The sequence below is a fragment of the Martes martes genome (genome assembly GCF_963455335.1).
Source record: "Martes martes genome assembly, chromosome: 3".
Taxonomy (NCBI): Eukaryota; Metazoa; Chordata; class Mammalia; order Carnivora; family Mustelidae; genus Martes; species Martes martes.
The window spans coordinates 83410793-83435669 of record NC_137890.1 but is presented as its reverse complement, the minus strand read 5'-3'; the positions used below and the strand labels follow the sequence as shown (position 1 = coordinate 83435669).

General features: G+C 39.6%; 1 protein-coding gene across 3 annotated transcripts in view; it reads right to left on the bottom strand.

The window, feature by feature from the left end:
• Window positions 1-273: 273 nt before the first annotated feature.
• Window positions 274-24877, bottom strand: part of PLEKHB2 (pleckstrin homology domain containing B2) — a 59983-nt gene continuing 35379 nt past the window's right edge. For 2 of the 3 annotated variants that reach the window (XM_080798571.1, XM_080798572.1), the window contains 2 exons: window positions 16530-16635; window positions 2569-5301 (listed from right to left, as the gene is read on the bottom strand). In XM_080798571.1, coding sequence (XP_080654697.1) covers window positions 5165-5301; window positions 16530-16635 — 243 coding nt within the window. In that variant the 3' untranslated portion in view covers window positions 2569-5164. Of the gene's footprint in view, window positions 488-2023; window positions 2119-2568; window positions 5302-16529; window positions 16636-24877 lie in introns of those variants that run through there. The other variant, XR_013966552.1, reaches the window with a different exon arrangement.

Below are 24877 nucleotides of genomic sequence, written 5' to 3'. Positions count from 1 at the left end.
TGAGATTTGAAGTGGTTCATCATAGCAGTCTCTGCATACAGTGAGGCTGACTCTTACTTCTAGGTCCTGGTGTGATCCAAGGTAAGAGCTTTGGAAAGTTATGCTCCAGGGAAGCTTGGCATCCACTAGTTCCACATAGCTAGCAAGAACACAACCCCTTCAAGAGCCCCACACTGGGATGAGTAACTTTAGTACAATAACTTCATTATAGCATAATTGTTAACAACAGCAAAAACCAAATGGGTACTGGACTAAATTAAAGGATAAATCAAATGAATAAGGAAGTTCTTTATTTGCTTATATGGAAATACCTCAGACCTGTTATGTGAAAAGAAAAAAAAGAAAAATGAGATATAGAACGGCATATATCAGCAGTTTTCAAGGTATGATCCAAGGACCCCTGAGAGTGTCCCAGATCCTTTCAGGGTGTCTGCTAGGTCCTCTTTCCAACCACGTGTCCATGTCCAGATTTCCTTCTATTCCTCAACTAAAAAAAAAAAAAAAAAAAAAATTACAATAGACTGAATGCAGAAGCAGATAGGAGAATCCAGCTATTTTCATTAAACCACATGCTAAAGAAATTTTTCCAAATGTGAAAACCATGTGCCTCACTGATAATTTTGTTTTGGAAAATATTTTTTATAAATTCTAAGTTTAATATCTCACAGTAGGTTTACCTTTTTTAAGTTTCTGGATTTTATAATATGGTAAATTTTAATAAATATAAATCACATTTATAAAACTTTTTTGAGGGAGTGGAGTGCCTCAGTTGGTTAAACATTGCTGCCTTCATCTCAGGTTCTGATCTCCAGGTCCTGGAATCAAGCCTCCCTGAGCCTTCCTACTCAGCAGGGAGTCTGCTTCTCTCTCTCCTTCCCTTTGCCCCTCCCCACCACTTGTTCTCTTTCAAATAACGGAATGTTTTTAAAAAATAAAAAAGCTCTTGGGGGGCACCTGGGTGGCTCAGTCAGTTAAGTGTCTGCCTTTGGCTCAGGTCATGATCCTTGGGTCCTGGGATCAGACCCTCCCACCCCCAACAGGCTCCCTGCCAAGTGAAAAGTCTGCTTCTGCCTCCTCCACTCCTGCTCTCTCATTCATGCTCTCAAATAAATAAATATTTTTAAAAAAAATAAATAAAATAAAAAATAAAAAGCCCTTTGGAGGCCTCCAAAAACTTAACAGTGTAAAAGGATCCTGAGTCTAAAAAGTCTGAGTACCACGGGTATATACACCACCCTTTGTGTAAAAAGGGGAGAAAAATGTATTTATATTAACTTATATATGCATGAAGGATCTCATGAAGGATAAACCAGTAGTGGTAGTAGTTAAGCAAACACGGGGGAGGAAATGGGCAGGTGGAAAACCCCTTACTGAATCTCACTTTTTAAAAAATTCTGGAGCTACGTATATGTATAGCCTATTAAAAAAAATAATAATAAAGTTTTAAAAGGAGCTGGAGGCAGCAGGGGCAGCCTGGCAGTAGATGGGGACAAAGTCAGGCTGAAAAGGAGAAGGGCTACAGTCTGTGTATGGAGTGTCTACCCTCCTCCACGTCCAGAAATTGTCTCTAGGCAAAATTCTGGATGATTCTTTTCTAAAGAGATGAAACCAAGAAATCCAGGGCTTCTGGTATGAGACTCCTCATCTTAAACTGTAACATGCAACCACACATCACCATTTAATCAAAGTCTGCACTAGGTAAACAGAAAAACTAGCCCATAGGAAACCAAGGTAATTCAGGATCTAAAGAAAATGTAAATTTCATTAAAAAAAATTTTTTTTTAAGATTTTTATTTGACAGAGATCACAGGTACGCAGGCAGGCAGAGAGAGAGAGAGGAGGAAGCAGGCTCCCTGCTGAGCAGAGAGCCCAATGCGGGGCTCGATCCCAGGACCATGAGATCATGACCCAAGCCGAAGGTAGAGGCTTTAACCCACTGAGCCACCCAGGCACCCCGAAAATGTAATTTTTTAAAAACAACAAACACCATAAAATCATGCACCCAAAATATTGGAGAACTTACTGAACCCATACTGCCAAGTAGATCTGGTTGAGGATTATGATACCAGTAGTTTTCTACTTCTTCATGCCATCTATAAGCTCATGTGGAAATTATACCTTATTTATATGCACATAGTAGAGAGAAAAAGAATGTGCTTTAGTATCAGATACAAACACATTTCACTTACTACCTGTGTGCTCCTGAGGAAAGTATTTAACTTCTGAGCCCCAGTTTCATCCAGGCTATGCTGGATGAAATCAGCCAGGATGAATCCAGGCTATCCTGGATGATACCTGCCTTACAGAGTCACTGTAAGAATTTAATGAGTCATTGTTTTCTGATGTGGTAACACATTCCTCAGCACTTAGGGAATTCTCAGTAAGTGCCGTTCTTATTGCCCAGGATGCAGCAGAAATAACTAACAGTGTGTTACTGTACAATAACCTAAAAAAAAGGACTGGTGGTTGCCAGAAGTCGGGGGAGGGTGGTGGGAGAAATGGGGTAAGCTGGGTTTTATTTTTTAGTTTAAATAATTAAAAAAAAAAAAAGAAGTCACAATGAAACATGCTTTACAGTTAATCATTTAATGAACTAACATTTTCACTTATAAACATACAATTTGCATATATAGGGAAAAACAGGTTCCATGGACACAAGAGACTATGAAAGACAGGGAAGCAGTCAGAAAAATAGATCAATTCTAGGGAGGAATAATGGAACTACATTCCATGCCTGTGTCTATATAAACTTGGGAAGGAGAAAGAAAAATGAAACAGGATCATAACTGAGGTAGAAAATAAACTTGGGCCATTCATCTCAACCATAGAACATCTCCTTGTGATCCAGGTCTTGGGGCCTGGCCTGGCCTGTTTCAGGATGATCATCTGAAACACAGCCACTGGTCTCTCCCTTCTCTTTACTAAGACCTGAAGTACACTCCAGGAATTAAAAGAATAATCAGACTGGCAAATGTGCAATGTCAGTGGCCAACTTCTTTTGGGTCCGTTATATAGAAGTACATAATGAAAGTGAAATGCTTACTAACACCTGAACAGGTTCCTTCTACCTCATCTAACTCATTGATTTAGGATTACCTAAATTGAAGTGATCACAAAATAAACCTCTTCAGAAAGTGGACCAGGGAAATGAAGTATCTCAGCCCATCTTTATAACTACTATGCATTTCATGTCAGCATCAAGTCACCGGCAACAGTGAATTTCCAGGCTCAACTATGTCTACCCAATCGGGCTGGCCAACAGCATGCACAACATGTGCCCAAGCTTCAATTTACACCTCCCTTTCTGTCAGTGGGGGGACTCTGCTTCCTGGGCATTTCAGTGATATAACTCAGTAGTCTGTGTTTCCAGTAACTCCATGTTCAAAATTAATACCCCAATGCAACATTAAAAACTGTTTAATATTTTATTAGTAAAGTATCCAGCTCTAGTAATGACTACAATCTCAACAAAGCCATTCTTACTATATAGGATGTAAAATCATAAAAGCAACATTTTTAACCATCAAAACCAGCGTTGTCACACATCATCTGGCAATTTTCCACCATCCCAAATATCCAAAGAGGTGACAGTCAAGTGTACCTCCTTTCAGCCAGATACAGACTCTACAGTGGCAGTAGGTTCACCACAAGTGTCCAGGAAAGGTCGCTTGGCAGATGGTTTCAAATGGAAATCTATTTAAGTCTGCTCAGAGATAGAATCAGTTGACCAATAAAACAAATGAGCTATGTATGTAACTGGCCATAGAAAATAAAAATATTTTGTGTTACTAGGAGCATATTCTGTGGAAACATGGCTACATGGAGTGCAAGGACAGGGACTATTACTGTGCTAAACTGCCTTGGTAGATGTACATTTTTTAAAGCATGCAGGACAGAAAACTGCACTAATAGGTGCTTTAAAAATTTACATAAATAACAGAAGTGCAAGATTTTGGGTTTTCCTGAGCTTCACACATAGCTGGGATTCAAAATTAAATGTTTAAGCTTCTCTGAGTCATGAATAAAAAAAAAGCTGGCAACCTGGTCAGGTTGAGGAATATCTTGACACCAAGTCATTCAAGTCCTTAGGCCTCATTTGCCATCTATAACCTGAGTCTTCCCCACAGCCAAGGTCCCAAGAGCCTTCTCACTATGACACCACAAGGCTCCATGCACCCCAGTGCTTGGGGGACAGCCACAATGCCCCAGTCCTGCACAAAACAGGACACTTGCACTTTAACAGCCTTCAGAAGGACAGAAAAGAGCATCCTCTGCACAGTGCAATCTCTGGAGGCCTGACACAGTAACACTGTAACTATGGCTCTCATTCCATTTTCTTCACCATTCTTTTAATAGCACTTTCTTAACAGGTAGAAAATAAGCTATAAGTAGGCTGAGGTGGCAATAAAAATACTCAAAACAGACACTAAAAACATAATGTCTCTGAATAACAAACCTACCTCCACATACTTGTAACTATTTTGCCTTCTTCAAGTTTTAAAGGATAAAGCCCTAAAACTTTAAGGCTCAAGTCAATTTCTAATGTGGGATATTATCCGAGTATTGCTACCAAGAAAACAAAGAATAAAATGAAGAATCATTTTAAAGGGGGGGAGGGGAGAGGGAGCGCTGCCCTTCCCCCATCATCTTGAGCAGTAATTGGACCTATATCATGGGAATACCAACCCCACTGCCTCAGCGAAGTTCCTGAGAACTTACCAGCCCACAATTCCTGAAGTTACATGCAGCCAGTTCTGATCTGAGGCTTGAAAGTTTGATGTTAAACAGAAAGAAGCTGCAGTTCTCCTTGCCACATAACTCACTCCTACACCATCAGACTATTAACATAACACTAAAGTAAATTGTCCCTTAAGCATTACACCTAACTGAAAAGAAAATGCCTTTCAAAACAAGTATGTTCAAATAAAGAGTTCTACAAAGAAATTTCTGGAATGAGCCAGTAACCCAGAGTCCACGTTTTAGCTAAACAGAAGTCAGAAGTCTTCTCTACAGTAGATGGATTAGTTATAACTATGATGTCACCAGTTTCAAAAGAACTATGCAAACTATTATTAAAAACATTTATCACCAACAAAAACACCCTGCAAATTACAGTATTGCACACAGGGCATCAGAAGCTAGGCACATCCAGATCTGAAGGATTCTAGAAGACCCAGAACAGAGACCCTAAGGCCATGCCCGTGGCGGCTCCAGCCAGCATGCCCAGTGCCAGATCACTGTCGCTATCGCGATACCGCTCCCGAATGATGACTTGGTTGGTAGGCTGTTGTCCATAAAGTCCTAAAAAGGAAGTAAAAAAGTAGACATTGTGAGGAGCAGTTTAAGTCCAATATTCCTTCAAAAAGACAGCGTGTCCTGAAAATGGTAAAGGCCACATCTCCCTGCATGTGCATCCCTCCCTTATGGTGCTGTCTTCCTCTGGAGGTCTGTAGGGTGGCTGAGTGGGTACTCCCCAGCTCTCCTTCACCAAAGGCTCAGATGACAGTTTCTAAGACTACACTAAAAGGAAATTAAGATGCTCAACTTTCCAAGGTCCAAAGGCCCAACCACTGCAAATAGCAGGATCCTAATGAAGCTGTAAGTTCTAGGTTCCAATGTCCACTTCTGCCTTTCACATCATGCTCATTAGTATGACAGGTAGATGGGGGAACAGCATAGGAGATACACAGAGCCTACAGACAAGGTGAGAGCCAAGAATCTGCAACTAAAGTTAAAAATGTAAAACCCATTTGAAAGCTAATCAGTTTCTTGATATTCATGCAAACCATTTTTAAATTAAACCTTAAATCTGCTAATATAATTCATTCTTCATTTTTAATCATGTCCTTATGGGGGAAAATACTTATATTAGAGGGAAAACTTTTAAAAAGCAAACTTTAAACACACTTAATATTTAATTTGCGTGATTAAAATTTACAACTGGAAATGTATCATTGGACAAAGAGAATATCTTCTGTACTTCACAACTATATTGTCTAACAGCTAATTAGCTTTAAAATTACTCAAATATAAATAACATTAACTTTCCTCCCTGACCTGCTGTTTCCTTAACAATTCAGCCCTAGGAGAGCTAGACACTAATCCAACAGTAATGTATACATGGAGATGAAAACCAACAGCAGAATAAAGGCTTATCACTCTAAGCATTTACAGTACTACAAGTATTTACATGTACTGACTCACTTAATCCTCACAACAACCTTGTGAATTGAGTTTATTATTATCCTCATTTTACCGATGGGCAAAAGTGAGGCACACAGGGCTTAAAGGCAGTAAGGGCTCACAAACCCAGGAACTTGAGCTATAAGTGTGCACTCATAACCACTAATGCCTCAAAGAGATGGAGAAAGATAGGAGAGAAAAAAACCCAAAGCCACAGAGTAGTAGAATAAGACCATTATAAACCTAGGGCTGATCAAGTATAGGTAACAGCAGTGGAAGTCAACAGTCTTTTACACAATGTTTAAATCTCAAAATTGGTAAACCATAATATTTACTTTCACAGCCTTGTAGTTAGAAGTTTTCCATTAGGAAACTGTAACTATGAAATGTAGGATAGTAGAAACTAGGAAGCTGACTTAATTAAAAGATCCCTTCAACCATCTAAATCTGCATTCCCCTCAGTAGGTCATACCAAGAGACACCCGTATCACATGACCAGGAGAGCCCTCTCCTGCAGCTTCTGCTCACCTCTGCTCCAAGGAGGGAACTCCTAATCCAAGTCAGTGGGGACATTTCTAAGTTGTAGTTATTGTAATTACCTAACTTAACTAAGATTTACATAAATGGTCAAAATGTGAATGTGAAACAGGCAGATATTGTTTCCCCACATAACTAAAGTAGATACTTTAGGGAAGACTAAATAAAGGCAGGTAACATTTACAAATTACTATCAAAGCAAAGAACTGAGTAAATTATAGAAGAATCACAAAATCTGAACTTGTCATTTGTACTTGCCAAGGGAAACTGCAGTGCAATAATGTGTCATGAGTACAACCTTTATAAGACAGAAAACTCCAGTCAAAGGAGCCAACTCAAAGCAAAGACCTAGAGCCTATATCAAAAGACAGCTGAACAACTGTCCACTAATGTGGGTAAATTACAACAGAACACTTACAGTGTGTACACAGCACCCTTTGCACTTTTTATTTATTTTTATTTTTATTATTTTTATTTATTTTTATTTTTTTTTAAATTTTATTCATTTATTTGAGAGAGAATGAGTCAGAGAGAGCATGAGAGAGGAGAAGATCAGAGGGAGAAGCAGACTCCCCATTGAGCAGGGAGCCCGATGCGGGACTCGATCCTGGAAGTCCGGGATCATGACCTGAGCTGAAGGCAGTCGCTCAACCAACTGAGCCACCCAGGCACCCCCTTTGCACTTTTTAAATTGGCTGACTGACAACTAGCTCCAATCATATTACAGAGAAGATCTTGGGGTACCTGACTGGCTCAGTCAGTAGAGCATGTGACTCTTGGTCTTGGGGTCTTAACCCCGAGTCGAATGTTGGGTGTGGAGATTAAAAGTAAAATCTTAAAAAAAGGGGTGGGGGGGAGAAGGCCTTTAACCTGCTCTATACATGATGAGGATGATGCCTATGAACAATGGAAGGCAGTATGTCATGAAGATGGCAAAGGACTGAGGTATCTAGAAGAGCTGAGGAGCTCCTGTCTTGTTATCAGCACAATGCTACTGTGGGATGACCACAAAACAACTCGGCCCCTCCAGAGCAAGCACACCTGCTAGTTGGTCACAATGCTAATGCTGAATGACAACCTACTTAACTCTGCCCTTTGCAGCAAGTATCTTGAGGATGCCCACGTGAGAGTGCTCTTTCTTTTCCTATGAAGCAAGTGAACAGCAAAGATAGAATCTGATTTATATAAATTCCCTTCTCAAGTACTTCCACAAAACTTCAGCTCTTCTGAACAGTAAGAAACAGCTGAGATTACCCCAGTCTGGAAGTCTGCAACTGAGTAAGAAAGAGGCTGGCTTTCATGACTTGGTTAGGCTAGGGCTTAAAAACCCACCACCAACTCCAAGGTAAATGGGCAAAGAAATTAAATTTATAAACAATTATACCATGTTTATCTTCACCAATCATCAGAGAAAAGTAAACTAAAGCAACTTGATAGTTCACTTTAGACCTAAGAAGGCTATCAAAACTTTCAGAGCTAACAACTATAGGAACTCTTTCACTACAACTGAGAAACCAGTGTTTCGTGAACTCCTAGTGGTATTGGAAACTGGCAAACTGTTCTGAGAATCAACTGGGTAACTGGTATCAAGATTTATTGTCATACTGTCAGAGGAAATGATGTAAAGTCCAAATTTCTTCAAAACAACCCAGAGATGAGGGGGGAGGAGTCAAGATGGCAGAGAACTAGCAGGCTGAGACGACAGCGGGTAGCAGGAGATCAGCTAGTTTATCTAACCATTGTGAACACCTACAAATCCAACGGGAAATCGAAGAGAAGAAGAGCAACAATTCTAGAAACAGAAAATCAATCACTTTCTGAAAGGTAGGACCTGCGGAGAAGTGAATCCAAAGCGACGGGAAGATAGACCCCGGGGGGAGGGGCCGGCTCCCGGCAAGCAGCGGAGCAACGGAGCACAAAATTGGGACTTTTAAAAGTCTGCTCCACTGGGAGACATCGATCCAGAGCCTAAACTGGGGGGAAACCCAGGCGGGGTCAGCATAACCCCAGGTCCCGCGGGTCATGGAAGGACCGGGGGTGTCTGAGGGCCACGGAGCTCGAAGGTATTGGAGTGGGGAAGCCGGCTACAGCGACAGAGCCGAGGACTGAGCTCTCAGCCCGGAGTTACCTTGTGCCAGTTGCAGGCTGGGTGGGCTCGGAGCGCGGCCGGAGGACACGGAGAAGGGAGCGACCGGGCGCTTTTCTCCAGGTTCCAGCAAATGACTGCTTTCCTACCGGCGCGACCGCAGGCCAGGGAGGTGGGGCGGTTGGGTGCTTTACTCTGAGGGCGCACTGGGGAGTGGAACCCCAAGCTCTCGGCTCCTCCGGGCCAAGAGATTGGGAGGCCGCCATCTTCATTCCCGTCCTCCGGAACTCTACGGAAAGCATTCAGGGAACAAAAGCTCCCGAAAGCAAACCCGAGCAGATTACTTAGCCTGGCCCCTGGCAAGGGCAATGCAATTCTGCCTGCGGCAAAGACACTTGAGAATCACTACAACAGGCCCCTCCCCCAGAAGATCAACAAGAAACCCAGCCAAAACCAACTTCAGTCACCAAGAACAGTGGAATTCCACAGCAGGAGAAAGCAAATCTTATCTGGACAAAATGACAAGGTGGAAAAACTCACCTCAAAAAAAAAAAAAAACAAAAACAAGAGGCAGTACCAAAGGCTGGGACCTAATCAATACAGACATGGTAATATGACAGATCTAGAGTTCAGAATGACGATTCTCAAGATTCTAGGTGGGCTCGAAAAAGGCATAGAAGATATTAGAGAAACCCTCTCCGGAGAGATAAAAGCCCTTTCTGGAGAAATAAAAGAGCTAAAATCTAACCAAATTGAAATAAAAAAAAGCTATTAATGAGGTGCAATCAAAAATGGAAGCTCTTACTGCTAGGATAAATGAGGCAGAAGAAAGAATTAGTGACATAGAAGACCAAATGACAGAGAATAAAGAAGCTGAGCAAAAGAGAGACGAACAAATACTGGATCATGAGGAGAGAATTCGAGAGATAAGCGACACCATAAGATGACACAACATTAGAATAATTGGGATTCCAGAAGAAGAAGAAAGAGAGAGGGGAGCAGAAGGTATATTGGAGACAATTATTGGAGAGAATTTCCCTAATATGGCAAAGGGAACAAACATCAAAATTCAGGAGATGCTAAGAATGCCCCTCCAAATCAATAAAAATAGGTCCACACCTCATCACCTGATAGTAAAATATACAAGTCTTAGTGACAAAGAGAAAATCCTGAAAGCAGCCTGGGAAAAGAAGTCTGTAACATACAAGGGTAAAAACATTAGATTGGCAGTGGACCGATCCACAGAGACCTAGCAGGCCAGAAAGAACTGGCATGATATATTCAGAGCACTAAACGAGAAAAACATGCAGCCAAGAATACTATATCCGGCCAGGCTATCATTGAAAATAGAAGGAGAGATAAAGAGCTTCCAGGACAAACAAAAGCCGAAAGAATTTGCAAACACCAAACCAGCTCTACAGGAAATATTGAAAGGGGTCCTCTAAGCAAAGAGAGACCCTAAAAGTAGTAGATCAGAAAGAAACACAGACAATATACAGTAACAGTCACCTTACAGGCAATACAATGGCACTAAATTCGTATCTCTCAATAGTTACCCTGAATGTTAATGGGCTAAATGCCCCAATCAAAAGACACAGGGTATCAGAATGGATAAAAAAACAAAACCCATCAATATGCTGCCTATAAGAAACTCATTTTAGACCCGAAGACACCTCCAGATTTAAAGTGAGGGGGTGAAAAACAATGTACCATGCTAATGGACATCAGAAGAAAGCTGGGGTGGCAATCCTTATATCAGATCACGTAGATTTTAAGCCAAGACTATAATAAGAGATGAGGAAGGACACTATATCATACTCAAAGGGTCTGTCCAACAAGAACACCTAACAATCTTAAATATCTATGCCCCTAACGTGGGAGCAGCCAACTATATAAACCAATTAATAACAAAATCAAAGAAATACATCGACAGTAATACAATAATAGCAGGGGACTTTAACACTGCCCTCACTGAAATGGACAGATCATCTAAGCAAAAGATCAACAAGGAAATAAGGCCTTAAATGATACACTGGACCAGATGGACATCACAGATATCTTCAGAACATTCCATCCCAAAGCAACAGAGTATACATTCCTCTCTAGTGCACATGGAACATTCTCCAGAATAGACCACATCCTGGGTCATAAATCCATCGGTACCAAAAGATTGGGATCATTCCCTGCATATTTTCAGACCACAATGCTCTAAAGATAGAACTCAATCACAAGAGGAAATTTGGAAAGAACGCAAATACATGGAGACTAAACAGCATCCTTCTAAAAAATGAATGGGTCAACCAGGAAATTAAAGAAGAACTGAAAAAAATCATGGAAACAAATGATAATGATAACACAACAGTTCAAAATCTGTGGGACACGACAAAGGCTGTCCTGAGAGGAAAATATATAGCAGTACAAGCCTTTCTCAAGAAACAAGAAAGGTCTCAAATACACAACCTAACCCTACACCTAAAGGAGCTGGAGAGAGAACAAAGAAAGCCTAAACCCAGCAGGAGAAGAAAAATCATAAAGATCAGAGCAGAAATCAATGAAATAGAAACTAAAAAAACAATAGAACAAATCAACAAAACTAGGAGCTGGTTCTTTGAAAGAATTAATAAGATTGACAAACCCCTGGCCAGATTTATCAAAAAGAAAAGAGAAAGGACGCAAAAAAATAAAATCATGAATGGAGGAGGAGAGATCACAACGAACACCAAAGAAATACAAACAATTATAAGAACATACTTCGAGCAACTCTACGCCAACAAATTTGACAACCTGGAAGAAATGGATACATTTCTAGAGACATATAAACTACCACAACTGAACCAGGAAGAAATAGATAACCTGAACAGACCCATAACCAGTAAGGAGATTGAAACAGTCATCAAAAATCTCCAAACAAACAAAAGTCTAGGACCAGACGGCTTCCCAGGGGAATTCTACCAAACATTTAAAGAAGAATTAATTCCTATTCTCCTGAAACTGTTCCAAAAAATAGAAATGGAAGGAAAACTTCCAAACTCATTCTATGAGGCCAGCATCACCTTGATCCCAAAACCAGACAAGGATCCCATCAAAAAAGAGAAGTTCAGACCAATATCCCTGATGAACACAGATGCGAAAATTCTCACCAAAATACTGGCCAATAGGATCCAACAGTACATTAAAAGGATTATTCACCACGACCAAGTGGGATTTATTCCAGGGCTGCAAGGTTGGTTCAACATCCGCAAATCCATCAATGTGATACAATACATTAATAAAAGAAAGAGTAAGAACCATATGATACTCTCAATAGATGCTGAAAAAGCATTTGACAAAGTGCAGCATCCCTTCCTGATTAAAACTCTTCAAAGTCTAGGGATAGAAGGCACATACCTCAATATTATCAAAGCCATCTATGAAAAACCCACCGCAAATATCATTCTCAATGGAAAAAAACTGAAAGCTTTTGCGCTAAGGTCAGGAACACGGCAGGGATGTCCGTTATCACCACTGCTGTTCAACATAGTACTAGAAGTCCTAGCCTCAGCAATCAGACAACAAAAAGAGATTAAAGGCATCCAAATTGGCAAAGAAAAAGTCAAACTATCACTCTTTGCAGATGATATGATACTGTATGTGGAAAACCCAAATGGCTCCACTCCAAAACTGCTAGAACTTGTACAGGAATTCAGTAAAGTGTCAGGATATAAAATCAATGCACAGAAATCAGTCGCATTTCTTTACACTAACAACAAGACAGAAGAAAGAGAAATTGAGGAGTCAGTCCCATTTACAATCGCACCCAAAACCATAAGATACCTAGGAATAAATCTACCCAAAGAGGCAAAGAATCTATACTCAGAAAACTATAAAGTACTCAAGAAAGAAATTGAGGAAGACACAAAGAAATGGAAAAATATTCCATGCTCATGGATTCAAAGAACAAATATTGTGAAAATGTCTATTCTACCTAAAGCAATCTACACATTTAATGCAATCCCTATCAAAATCCCATCCATTTTTTTTAAAGAAATAGAACAAATAATCCTAAAATTTATATGGAACCAGAAAAGGCCTCGAATAGCCAAAGGAATATTGAAAAAGAAAGCCAAAGTCGGTGGCATCACAATTCCAGACTTCAAGCTCTATTACAAAGCTGTCATCATTAAGACAGTATGGTACTGGCACAAAAACAGACATATAGACCAATGGAATAGAGAGCCCAGAAATAGACCCTCAACTCTATGGTCAACTAATCTTCGACAAAGCAGGAAAGAATATCCAATGGAAAAAAGATAGCCTCTTCAACAAATGGTGCTGGGAAAATTGGACAGCCACATGCAGAAAAATGAAATTGGACTATTTCCTTACACCACACACGAAAATAGACTCAAAATGGATGAAGGACCTCAATGGGAGAAAGGAATCTATCAAAATCCTTGAGGAGAACGCAGGCAGCAACCTCTTCGACCTCAACCGCAGCAACTTCCTTCTAGGAACATCGCCAAAGGCAACAGAAGCAAGGGCAAAAATGAACTATTGGGATTTCATCAAGATCAAAAGCTTTTGCACAGCAAAGGAAACAGTTAACAAAACCAAAAGACAACTGACAGAATGGGAGAAGATATTTGCAAACGACATAGCAGATAAAGGGCTAGTATCCAAAATCTATAAAGAGCTTAGCAAACTCAACACCCAAAGAACAAATAATCCAATCAAGAAATGGGCAGAGGACATGAACAGACATTTCTGCAAAGAAGACATCCAGATGGCCAACAGACACATGAAAAAATGCTCCACATCACCCGGCATCAGGGAAATACAAATCAAAACCACAATGAGATACCACCTCACACCAGTCAGAATGGCTAACATTAACAAGTCAAGAAATGACAGATGCTGGCAAGGATGTGGAGAGAGGGGAACCCTCCTACACTGCTGGTGGGATTGCAAGCTGGTGCAACCACTCTGGAAAACAGTGTGGAGGTTCCTCAAAAAACTGAAAATGGAGCTACCCTATGACCCAGCGATTGCACTACTGGGTATATATCCTAAAGATACAAACGTGGTGCTCCGAAGGGGCACGTGCACCGGAATGTTTATAGCAGCAATGTCCACAATAGCCAAACTGTGGAAAGAGCCTAGATGTCCATCAACAGATGAATGGATAAAGAAGAAGTGGTATATACACACAATGGAATACTATGCAGCCATCAAAAGACATGAAATCTTGCCATTTGCGACGACGTGGATGGAACTCGAGGGTATCATGCTTAGCGAAATAAGTCAATTGGAGAAAGACAACTATCATATGATCTCTTTGATATGAGGAAGTGGAGATGCAATGCGGGGGGGTTGGGGGGAGGTAGGAAAAGAAAAAATGAAAAGATGGGATTGGGAGGGAGACAAACCATAAAAGACTCAATCTCAAAAAACAGACTGAGGGTTGCTGGGGGGAGGGGGGACGGGAGAGGGTGGTGGGGAAATGGACATTGGGGAGGGTATGTGCTATGATGAGTGCTGTGAAATGTGTAAACCTGGTGATTCACAGACCTGTACCCCTGGGGATAAAAATACATTATATGTTTATTAAAATAAAAAAATTTTTAAAATAAATAAATAAATAAATAATTTTTAACAAAACATAAAACAAAAAAAACAATCCGAATATGAGGAATGCAGATGGAGGTGAAACAAAGTTAGGCATTATGTGTTAACGGAAGCTGGTAATGGACAAATGACAGTTCATTAAACTACTGTCCCTACTTTTGCAAGTTTGAGAACTTTTATAAATATGGTATCAAAAGAAATAGAAATACATATGTCTATGCCCTCTGACATATGAACTTATTATATTCTAAATATAAATATATTCTAAATATAAATATAAATATATTCTAAAACAGATTTAACAAGAATGAAAAAGAAAATCATCAGATGTTGAAAGTAGTATCTACAATTGCAAACAGGAAAAAAAAGAAAGTAAATAGCCAATACTAGAAGATTCAAATAATGTATCACCCAATATGATAATATGCAGTCATTAAAATACTTATGGAGATTATGCAGCACTCTGGACAAAATATATAAAATTTTAAAATGAGAAAAAAATGCAAAAAGTAATGTAAGACTGCAAAGATGAAAAATTCATTTTATATGGGTAAGGTAATTCAAAAAACAATTGCGCTAAGATCACAGGACCAAAAAATACTTCATTTTTTAGCATCAGCATTTTATTCGTTTTCAATTTGACGTGAAAAAATCAAGAAGAAGAATCCCTCATACTCCATGCTAGCTGAGTGAACTGCATCAGACTTCAGAAACAGGTGACCAGAGAAACTCTCATATTAGGTGCTAAAATATGAGAAACCAAAGTAACCACCAACAAGTAAAAGGACACTTTGACATGGGGCTGGTGACTCCTGGGCATCTCTGTGGCATTAGCATCAGTAACCACTTACTTACCTTTCTGATAACAGATTCTCCTTCCACTGCTTCTGTGTTAAGACATAGCACGAGGTTTGCTCACAATACCCTCAGATTTCCTGTATCTCTCTGAGCTCTGGGCTCTTGTTCTAGGCTATTTACCAGCTCATTCTCTTATATGTTGATCTGACATGCCATGTCTACTGCAACCTGCCCCTTCCAGACTTCCCTTGCTCTCCCAGCACCTGGGTGACACTTGCTCTTCATTACATCAGTCACATGGCTCTTTGCCCTCTCGCCCTGACTGCAGGCTCCAGCCTCACAGCCAGCATTCTCCAACACCTCTACCTTAGACCTCCCACTGTCAAAACTGCACACAGGACTTGATACTACCTACACAGGTTAGTTACTCATATCTACAATCTTTCTCAGTGAAAGGTGAAAAATGGAAAACATGCATCAAAAGCCCAGAATAAATATAAGTACCTTCCAGGCCTTTACTTCACCTGCAAAAGGTAATATCACCTGACTAGTGTTAATTTTTGAAGAATGTAACCGGAAGAGAAAAATAAGAGAAGTTATCACTTAAAACTGGCCTCTTAGTTTGGTTGTTCTTTAATACAAGTGAATACCAATAACTACAAATTCTCTCCTTGGGAACAAAACTAGGTCCAATAGTGAAGTTTTTAAAAAGCATATTCTGGGGCGCCTGGGTAGCTCAGTGGGTTAAAGCCTCTGCCTTTGGCTCAGGTCATGATCCCAGGGTCCTGGGATAGAGCCCCGCATCGGGCTCGCTGCTCAGCAGGGAGCCTGCTTCCTCCCTTCTCTCTCTCTGCCTGCCTCTCTGCCTACTTGTGATCTGTCTGTCAAATAAATAAATAAAATCTGGGGTGCCTGGGTGGCTCAGTGGGTTAAGCCGCTGCCTTCAGCTCAGTTCATGGTCTCAGGGTCGTGGGATCGAGCCCCACATCGGGATCCTTGTTGAGCAGGGAGCCTGCTTCCCCTCTCTGCCTGTCTCTCTGCCTGCTTGTGCTCTCTGTCTCCCTCTCTCTGTCAAATAAATAAATAAATAAAATCTTTAAAATAAATAAATAAAATCTTTTTAAAAATAAATAAATAAATAAATAGCATATTCTAACTTTCTGAGGTAGTATAAAAATACATAATGCTTTTTTTTAAACACAGTAGCAGATCTATAGCAGAAACGTAGCTCACTTATCCTTAAACTGAGAAACAGAAATCCTTCAGGACTCATCTACCCACTAAATAGAGATATAAGAAGTAAAAGGTAGGCATGAGTTACCTGCATATGGGTACTGGTAGGGTACAGCATAAGCCTGCCCGTTCGCAGCATAGACAACTTGAGTTCCTGGAGGGTATGCACCAGTGTATGGACCATAGCCATATGCCTGTTGAAAAGAAATAGGTCCATCAGAAACATACTTTTGAAATTCAGCATCAATTTATAATAAAAATTCTCAGCAAAGTGGGTGGAGAGGAAATGTACCTCAACTTAATAAAGGCCATATATGACAAGCCCACAGCCGACACCATATTCAACAGTGAAAAGTTAAAAGCTTTCCTCTAAGATCAGGAACAAGACAATAAGTTACCCACTCTTACTACTTTTATTCAACATGATAATCAAAGTCCTGGCCAGAAAAAGAAATGAAAGGCAAATAAATTGAGAAGTAATATTAATAGTAATTAAGAAGGAATAGTAAAACTGTCACTATTTGCAAATGATATGATATTATACCTAGAAAACTCTAAAGAAAATTACCAAAAAACTGTTAGAACTAAAAAAAAAGAATTCAGTAAAGTTACAGGATACAAAATCAACATATACAAATCTTTTGTGTTCCCATACACTAATAACTATCAGAATGACAAATAAAGAAAACTATCCCATTTACAAATACATCAGAAACAAAAAACCTAGGAATAAATTTAACCCAAGAGAAAGACCTATACACTGAGTCATGAGACACTGAAGGGAAGGGAAAAAAAAAAAAAAAAAACTGAAGGAAACACAAATAAATGAAAAATATTCTGTGCTCATGGACTGTAAGAATAGTTAAAATAGCCATACTATCCAGAACTATCTACAGGTTCAATGCAAGCCCTATCAGAATTCCAATGGTATTTTACCCCCAGAAACAGAATGAACAATTCTACAGTTTGTATGGAACCACAAAAGACCCCAACAGCCAAAGCAATCTTAAGGGAAAAAACAACAAAGCAGGAGGCATCACACGCCCCAATTTCAAACTATAGGACAAAGCTACAGTAACCAAAACAGTATGATATTGGCATTAAAACACAGAGATCAATGGAACAGAAAAGAGAGCCCCAAAACAAACCCACACATATATGGTCAATTAATTTATGACAAAGGAAACATGAATACGCTATGGGGAAAGGACAATCTCTTCAATAAATGGTGTTTGAAAAACTGGACAGCCACATGTACAGAATGAAACTGAACCACTATCTTATATCATACACAAAATCCACTCAAATGGATTAAAAGACTTGAACGTAAGACCTGAAAACCAAAAAACTCTAGTAGAGAAACATAATAAGCCACCTGACATAGCTCTCAGCAATATTTTGGATTTGACACCAAAACAAAAATAAACAACTGGGACTGTAATAAACTAAAAAGTTTCTGGGGGTGCCTGGGTGGCTTAGTCAGTTAAATGTCCAACTCTTGATTTTGGCTCAGGTCATGATTCTCAGGGTCATGAGATAGAGCCCCGTGTCAGGCTCTGCACAGGGTATGGAGCCTGCTTAAGATTCTCTCTCTCCCTCTCCCTCTGTGCCTCCCAAAATAAATAAATACATAATAAATAAAAAATAAAAAATAAAAACTTTCTTCACAGCAAAGGAAATGGTCAAGAAAATGAAAAGGCAACCTACTAAATGGAGGAAAATATTTGTAAACCATGTATCTGATAAGGGATTAATACCCAAAACATACAAAAGAAATTCATACAATTCAATAACAAAAGTAAAACTGATTAAAAAATGGGCAGAGAATCTCAATGGACATTTTCCACAGATGGCCAACAGACATATGTAAGAATGGCTAACATCACTCATCATAAGGGAAAGGCAAATCAAAACCACAATGAGGAATCACCTCACATTTGTTAGAACAGCTAGTATCAAAAAACAAAACAAACAAAAAACAAGTAACAACTGGTGGTGAGAATATGGAAAAAAGTGCAACTAATCTATCGCAAACAGTATGGAGGGTTCCTCAAATAATTAAAAATAGAGCTATCATATGACCCAACAATTCTACTTTTGGGTATTTATCAGAAGAAAATGAAAACCCTGACTCAAAAAGATATAGTCATACCTCATTTTATTGTGCTTTGCTTTACTGCACTTTGCAGATACTGTGTTTTTACACATTGACAGATTTGTTGCAACCCTACATTGAGCAAGTCTACCAGCACCATTTTTCCAACAGCATTTGCTCACTTCATGTCTGTATCACATTTTGTAAATTCTCACAAAATTTCAAACTTTTTCATTATTATTATATTTGTTACAGTAATCTGTCATCAGTGATCTTTGATGTTACTATTATTTTGGGGTGCCACAAACCACACCCATAAAATGGGCAAACTTAATAAATCTTGTACGTTCTGACTGCTCCACCAACTACTAGTTCTCTCTCCCTCTCAGGCCTTCCTATTTCCTGAGACACAACAATATTGAAATAAGGCCAATTAATAACCCTACACTGGGTTAGCTCAGTTAAGCATCCATCTTTGACGCAGTTCATGATCCCAGGGTCCTGGGACCAAAGCCTGCATCAGGCTCCCTGCTAAGCAGGAAACCTATTTCTCCCTTTTCCTCTGCTGCTCCCCTGCTTGTTCGTTCTGTCAAATAAATAAATACATAAATACATAAAATCTTAAAAAAAAACCAAAACCCTACAATGGTCTCTAAGTGGTCAAGTGAAAAGAAGAGTCACATGTCTCTCTCTCTAAATCAGAACCTAGGAATGATTAAGCTTAGTGAGGAAGGCATGTAGAAAACCAAGACAGGCCAAAAACTGAGCCTCTTGTACCAAGCAGTTAGTCAAGTTGTGAATGCAGAGAAAAAGTTCTTGAAGGAAATTAAAAGTGCTACTTGGGGGGCGGGGGGGGTGCCTGGATGGCTCAGTTGGTTAGGCACCCGACTCTTTTATCAGGTCATGATCTCAGGGTCATGAGATAGAGCCCTACATTGGGCTCCATGCTTGGTGCAGTTTGCTTGAGATTCTCTCTCCCTCTGCCTCTGCCCCCCGCACAATCTTTAAAAGTGCTACTTCAGTGAACATACAAATGATAAAAAAGCAAAACAGCCATATAGCTAATGCAGAGAAAATCTGAGTAGTCTAGATAGAAAAATCAAACCAGTCCAACATTCCCTTAAGCCAAAGCCTAATCCCAAGTAAGGCCCTAACTCACTTCAATTCTGTGAAGGTTGAGAGAAGTAAGGAAGCCATCCTAGCAGCAGAAGCCCCCATAGCAATTCCAGGAAGAAAATGAAGGACTAGGAATTTTGTGGGTGGGAAAACCCTAACGTCTGAGACCTCAGCAGGTGACTGGCAGTCTTCCAGCAGCACAGGTTTATGAATGGACATTGCGAGAAATAGGCAATGGACCCACCTTCACTGATTAAGTGAATGACTAGTATATTCTGGGAAATCTGGAGACAAAAGGCCCAGCCTTCTTTACGAGCTCACAGGCTGGGGGGTTGGCAGGGCAGCAGGAGAAGACACATATGCTTACAGACAACTACTATTACTGTTGTCATGTGATAAGTACTATATGGCACAAAGGAGAACAGGATGCTGCTGTCAAACAAATAGGTGCATAGTTTAAACCTGTCATCTTATAAAAGCAGGACATGGGAGTTAAGCTTCTAGAAGACAGCAAAGATGTAGATTTTCCCTATTCTTCCTAAGTACAACTGAAAACCCTGAACATAATATCTAAAACAAACATAAGGGGACTCTGAAAGATGGCAAAAGGGTAGCAGACTGGCAAGGGATCTCAGGACCCTAAGAAGGCCAGATGGTGAGCCCCCTGGGATTCCTGTTTGCCTCTTATATCCTCAACTAGCTAAAGGAAAGAAAGGAACCAATAAATACAAACAAAAAAGCCCCCCAAAAAAGCTTGCTCTATCTACCCAAAAAACCTTGGGAGGAAAGGGGCAATCTGGCAAGAGAGACCATTTTTAGTCAGTAACTTCTCTACTCCAGTCCAACACTGCAGAAATAACTGTGGCCCCACCCCAACTCCCACCAGCAAGGCCAAGTATAGCGAGTAAACCTCCATGTTTGGCAGGCTGTAATTAGGCACCACCCCCCGCATGCCCCATTCCAAGTTGTGTCAGAGAAGGCCAAGTAGGGAGCTAAGAATTTCATCCCTGCCAGATGAGAGCCAGAACTCCCACCTCTGTCCAGCACAAACCAGATGCCCCTCCCAGACCCATGGGATGAGACCAAGCAAGTACTCAAGTGGGGAGCAGTAGAGAGGACCCTTCCAATTCCCACATAGTCTGGTGTCAGCAGAGACCTGGAGGACGGCCTAAATTCCCAACCCTCTTGAGAAGGTGGTGACCGAGCTACCCAGGCGCCCCTCCAGAAAGGTTTTTAAAGCAGCTATCATAAAAATATTTCAAGAAGCAACTATGAACATGTCTGAAATACATTTTTAAAAAGTCTCCACAGGGGCACCTGCGTGGCTCAGCTGTTAAACGGTTGCCTTTGGCTCAGGTCATGATCCCAGGGTCCTGTGATCGAGCCCCACATCAGGCTCCCTGAACATCCTGGAGCCTACTTCGCCCTCTGCCCTTCCTCCCTGCCTGTGTTCCCTCTCTATGTCTCTGTCAAATAAATAAATAAAATCTTAAAAAAAAAGTCTCCACAGAAACAGAAAATCTCAGGAAAAACAACATAAAGATTTATACACATATTCATGTATTTTCAAGATTTAAAAAATAAAAATTTCAGAAAAAATTATATTAAAAAATACAATGAATGAGGGGCGCCTGGGTGGCTCAGTGGGTTAAGGCCTCTGCTTTCGGCTCAGGTCATGATCCCAGGGTCCTGGGATCGAGCCCCGCATCGGGCTCTCTGCTCAGCAGGGAGCCTGCTTCCTCCTCTCTCTCTCTCTGCCTGCTTCTCTGCCTACTTGTGATCTCCCTCTGTCAAATAAATAAATAAAATCTTTAAAAAAAAAATAAAATGAATGAGCTTAACAACACAACAGAGATGACAGAGAAAAAAGAATCAGTAAGCAGGAGTATAAATTGGAGAGAAAATAGATTGATGAAAAGAAAATCAAAGAATCTGAGACATATGGAATCTAACATCCATGTCATCAGTTTCAAAAGAGAGAGGGGGTGGGACTAAAAAAACATTCCAGAAATGATGGCCTAAATTTTCCCAAATTTAGCAAGATCCATAAACCTACATATTCAATAAACTAAACCAAACAAAATAACCTCCCTCCCGCAAAATCCATACCAAAACACATTATAATCAAACTTCTCAAAACTAAGGACAAAGACAGGTGCCTGGGTGGCTCAGTAGGTTAAGCAACTGCTTTTGCCCAGGTCATTATCCTGGAGTCCCTGGATTGAGTCCCACATCCAGCTACCTGCTTAGCAGGGAGTCTGCTTCTCCCTCTGATCCTTACCCCTTTCATGCTCTCTCTCACTCTCTCTCAAGTAAATAAAATCTTTAAAAAAAAAAATCTAAGGACAAAGAAAGAAGCTAGAAATAAACAATGCACTTCGTACATGGGTGGAAAAAATTTAAATGACAGCAGATGTGTCCTCAGAAACCATGAAGGCCAAAGGAAACACCACACACTTGCCAAATGTTCAAAGACATACCAACTCAGAATTCTATACTAGTGAAAATATCCTTCAGAAATGAGAAGAAATCAAGACGTTCTCAGATGAAGGAAAACTAAGAATTTGTTGCCAGCTAATCTATCCTAAGGAATGGTAAAAGGAAGTTCACTAAACAAAAAGTAAACAATTAAAAAAAGGAATCTTGAAATATCAAGAGTTAAGAAAATATAGTCAGAACAGAAGTACATCTTCTTCACATCTTGACATTTCTAACAAGTCTGACAGCTGAAGCAAAATTTCTTTTTTTTTTTTTTAAAGATTTTATTTATTTATTTGACAGAGATCACAAGTAGGCAGACAGGCAGGCAGAGAGAGAGAGAGAGAGGAGGAAGCAGGCTCCCCGCTGAGTGGAGAGCCCGATGCGGGGCTCGACCCCAGGACCTGGAGATCATGACCTGAGCCGAAGGCAGAGGCTTAACCCACTGAGCCACCCAGGTGCCCCTGAAGCAAAATTTCTAATACCATCTAATGTGGTCCTCATATGTAAAGGAAATGTGAACACTTAGCTTTGAAAAATATATATTTATGAATAATACAATAGCTAGAGCAACCACTAAAAAAAAATACACAGAGAGACACTCAAGAAACATTACAGATAAATCAAAATGCAATTTTTGAGGCACATGGGTGGCTCAGTTGGTTAAGTAAGCATCCAACTCTTGGTTTGGGCTCAGGTCATGATGTCAGGGTCATGTAATCAAGCCCCACGTCAGCTCTGCTCTCTGTAGCATCTGCTTCGGATTCCTTCTCTCCCTCTGCCCCTCCCCCACTCACACACTCTCTTCCCCTCTCTAAAATAAATAAATCTTTTTTAAAAATGCAATTTTAAAACATGTTCAAATAACTCACAAAAAGCTTAAGAAAAAGAACACAGAGAAATTTAGAAAAAATAACCAAAGGAAAACAAAAAACAAAATGACATATTTAACCCTAACAGATCAAAAATTACACTAAATGTAAATGGCCTAAATATACTAATTACAAGATAGAGGTTTGTCAGATATACAGGTAGAAATGACCTAATTATATGCTGCCTATGAGAAACTCACTTCAAATATAATGATATCTGTAACTTGAAAAAGATGGGAAGAGATACCATACAAACAGTAAAAAGTAACAGACGTGGCTGTATCAATATCAGATAGAACAGACATCAGACAAAATTACCAGAAACAAAAAGGGACATTACATTATAATAGACTTAATCCACCAAGAAAATACAAACAACAGAGTTGCACACATAAGTTAGACAATTTAATGAAAAGGACCAATTCCTCAAAAAGTACAAATTACAACAACCCATTCAATATGAAATAGAGAACACTATTAAGTATTTATTCCCACAACTATTAAGAAATTAGAATTTGTAATTAAAAATATCCCAAAAAGAAATCTACTGGCTCAGACTGTTTCACTGGAGATTTCATGCATTCATTGACTGGAAAACTCAACATAATAAAGATGTCAATTCTCCCCCAATAAACTGGATACCTAAGTTCAAAACAATTTCTATCAAAATCTATCAAGACTTTGCTATAGATTTAGATACTTCATATGGAAAGGAATGTAACCAGAACAGTTAAAGGAATTCTGAAAAGGAAAAATAATGTGGGGGATCAGTCTATCCAATCTCAAGACTTTTTATACAGCTACAGTAATCAAGTCTGTGTGGTGTCAGAGGAAGAAAAACACATAGCTCAATGGGACTGAACAAAGAACTGAGAAACAGACAAACACAAATCTCTGATTTTTAATAGAGATACAAAAGCAATTCCAGGAAGAACTAAAAGTCTTTTCAACAAATTATAGTGCAATAATCAGACATCCATATTAAAAAAATGAACCTTAACTTAACCTAACCTTAACTTAACCTAAAAAATCAACTCACAATGGAAAACACTTAAGTGCAAATCCTGGGACTATAAAACTTTCAGAAAATAGCATATGAGAAAACCTTAGGAAACCTGGTCTGGTAAAGCGGTAAAGCGACATCACAACAAAACCATGAAACATAAAAACTGAGAAACTGGACTACATGAAAATTAAAATTGTGAAAGGCATTACTAAGATGTCTACATGCTACTGAGCAAGCAAAAGACATGAGGTGACATTTTACTGAACAGGATATATGATGGCAAATAAGAACATAAAAAATGGCAACATTACTAACTATTAGGGAAACACAAATTAAGATCAGAATAAAATATCACTATATACCTATTAGAACGGCTAAAATTTTAAAAAAACAAACAAAAAAACAATGACAACACTTAACGCTGGGAAGGATGCAGAGAAACTGGACTACTCGTCAGTTAAATGGTAGAGTCATTCTGCAAAGTAGTTTGGTAGCTTTCTAAAAAACTAACCATATATTTACCATACAACAGACCAAGCAATTCCCCTTTGGAGCACTTTTTTCCAGAGAAATAAAACCTTATGTTTGTACAAAAACCTGTACATGATGAGTCTTCATGGGGGGTTTATTGGTAACAGAACTCTGAACCCCAACAGATAAATGCCCCTCAATACTTTTTTTAGTATATGTGCTGCCAAAGCGAGCACAATGCTCCTCAATACTTAATGGGGTACACATGCAACAATCTGGATAGCTCTCAAGGGCACTGTACTACGTGAAAAAAAAAATAAAAAAGATCACATGCTGAATGACTCAATTTATGTAATACTGCGGAAACAACAAAATTATATAAACAGAGAACAAATCAG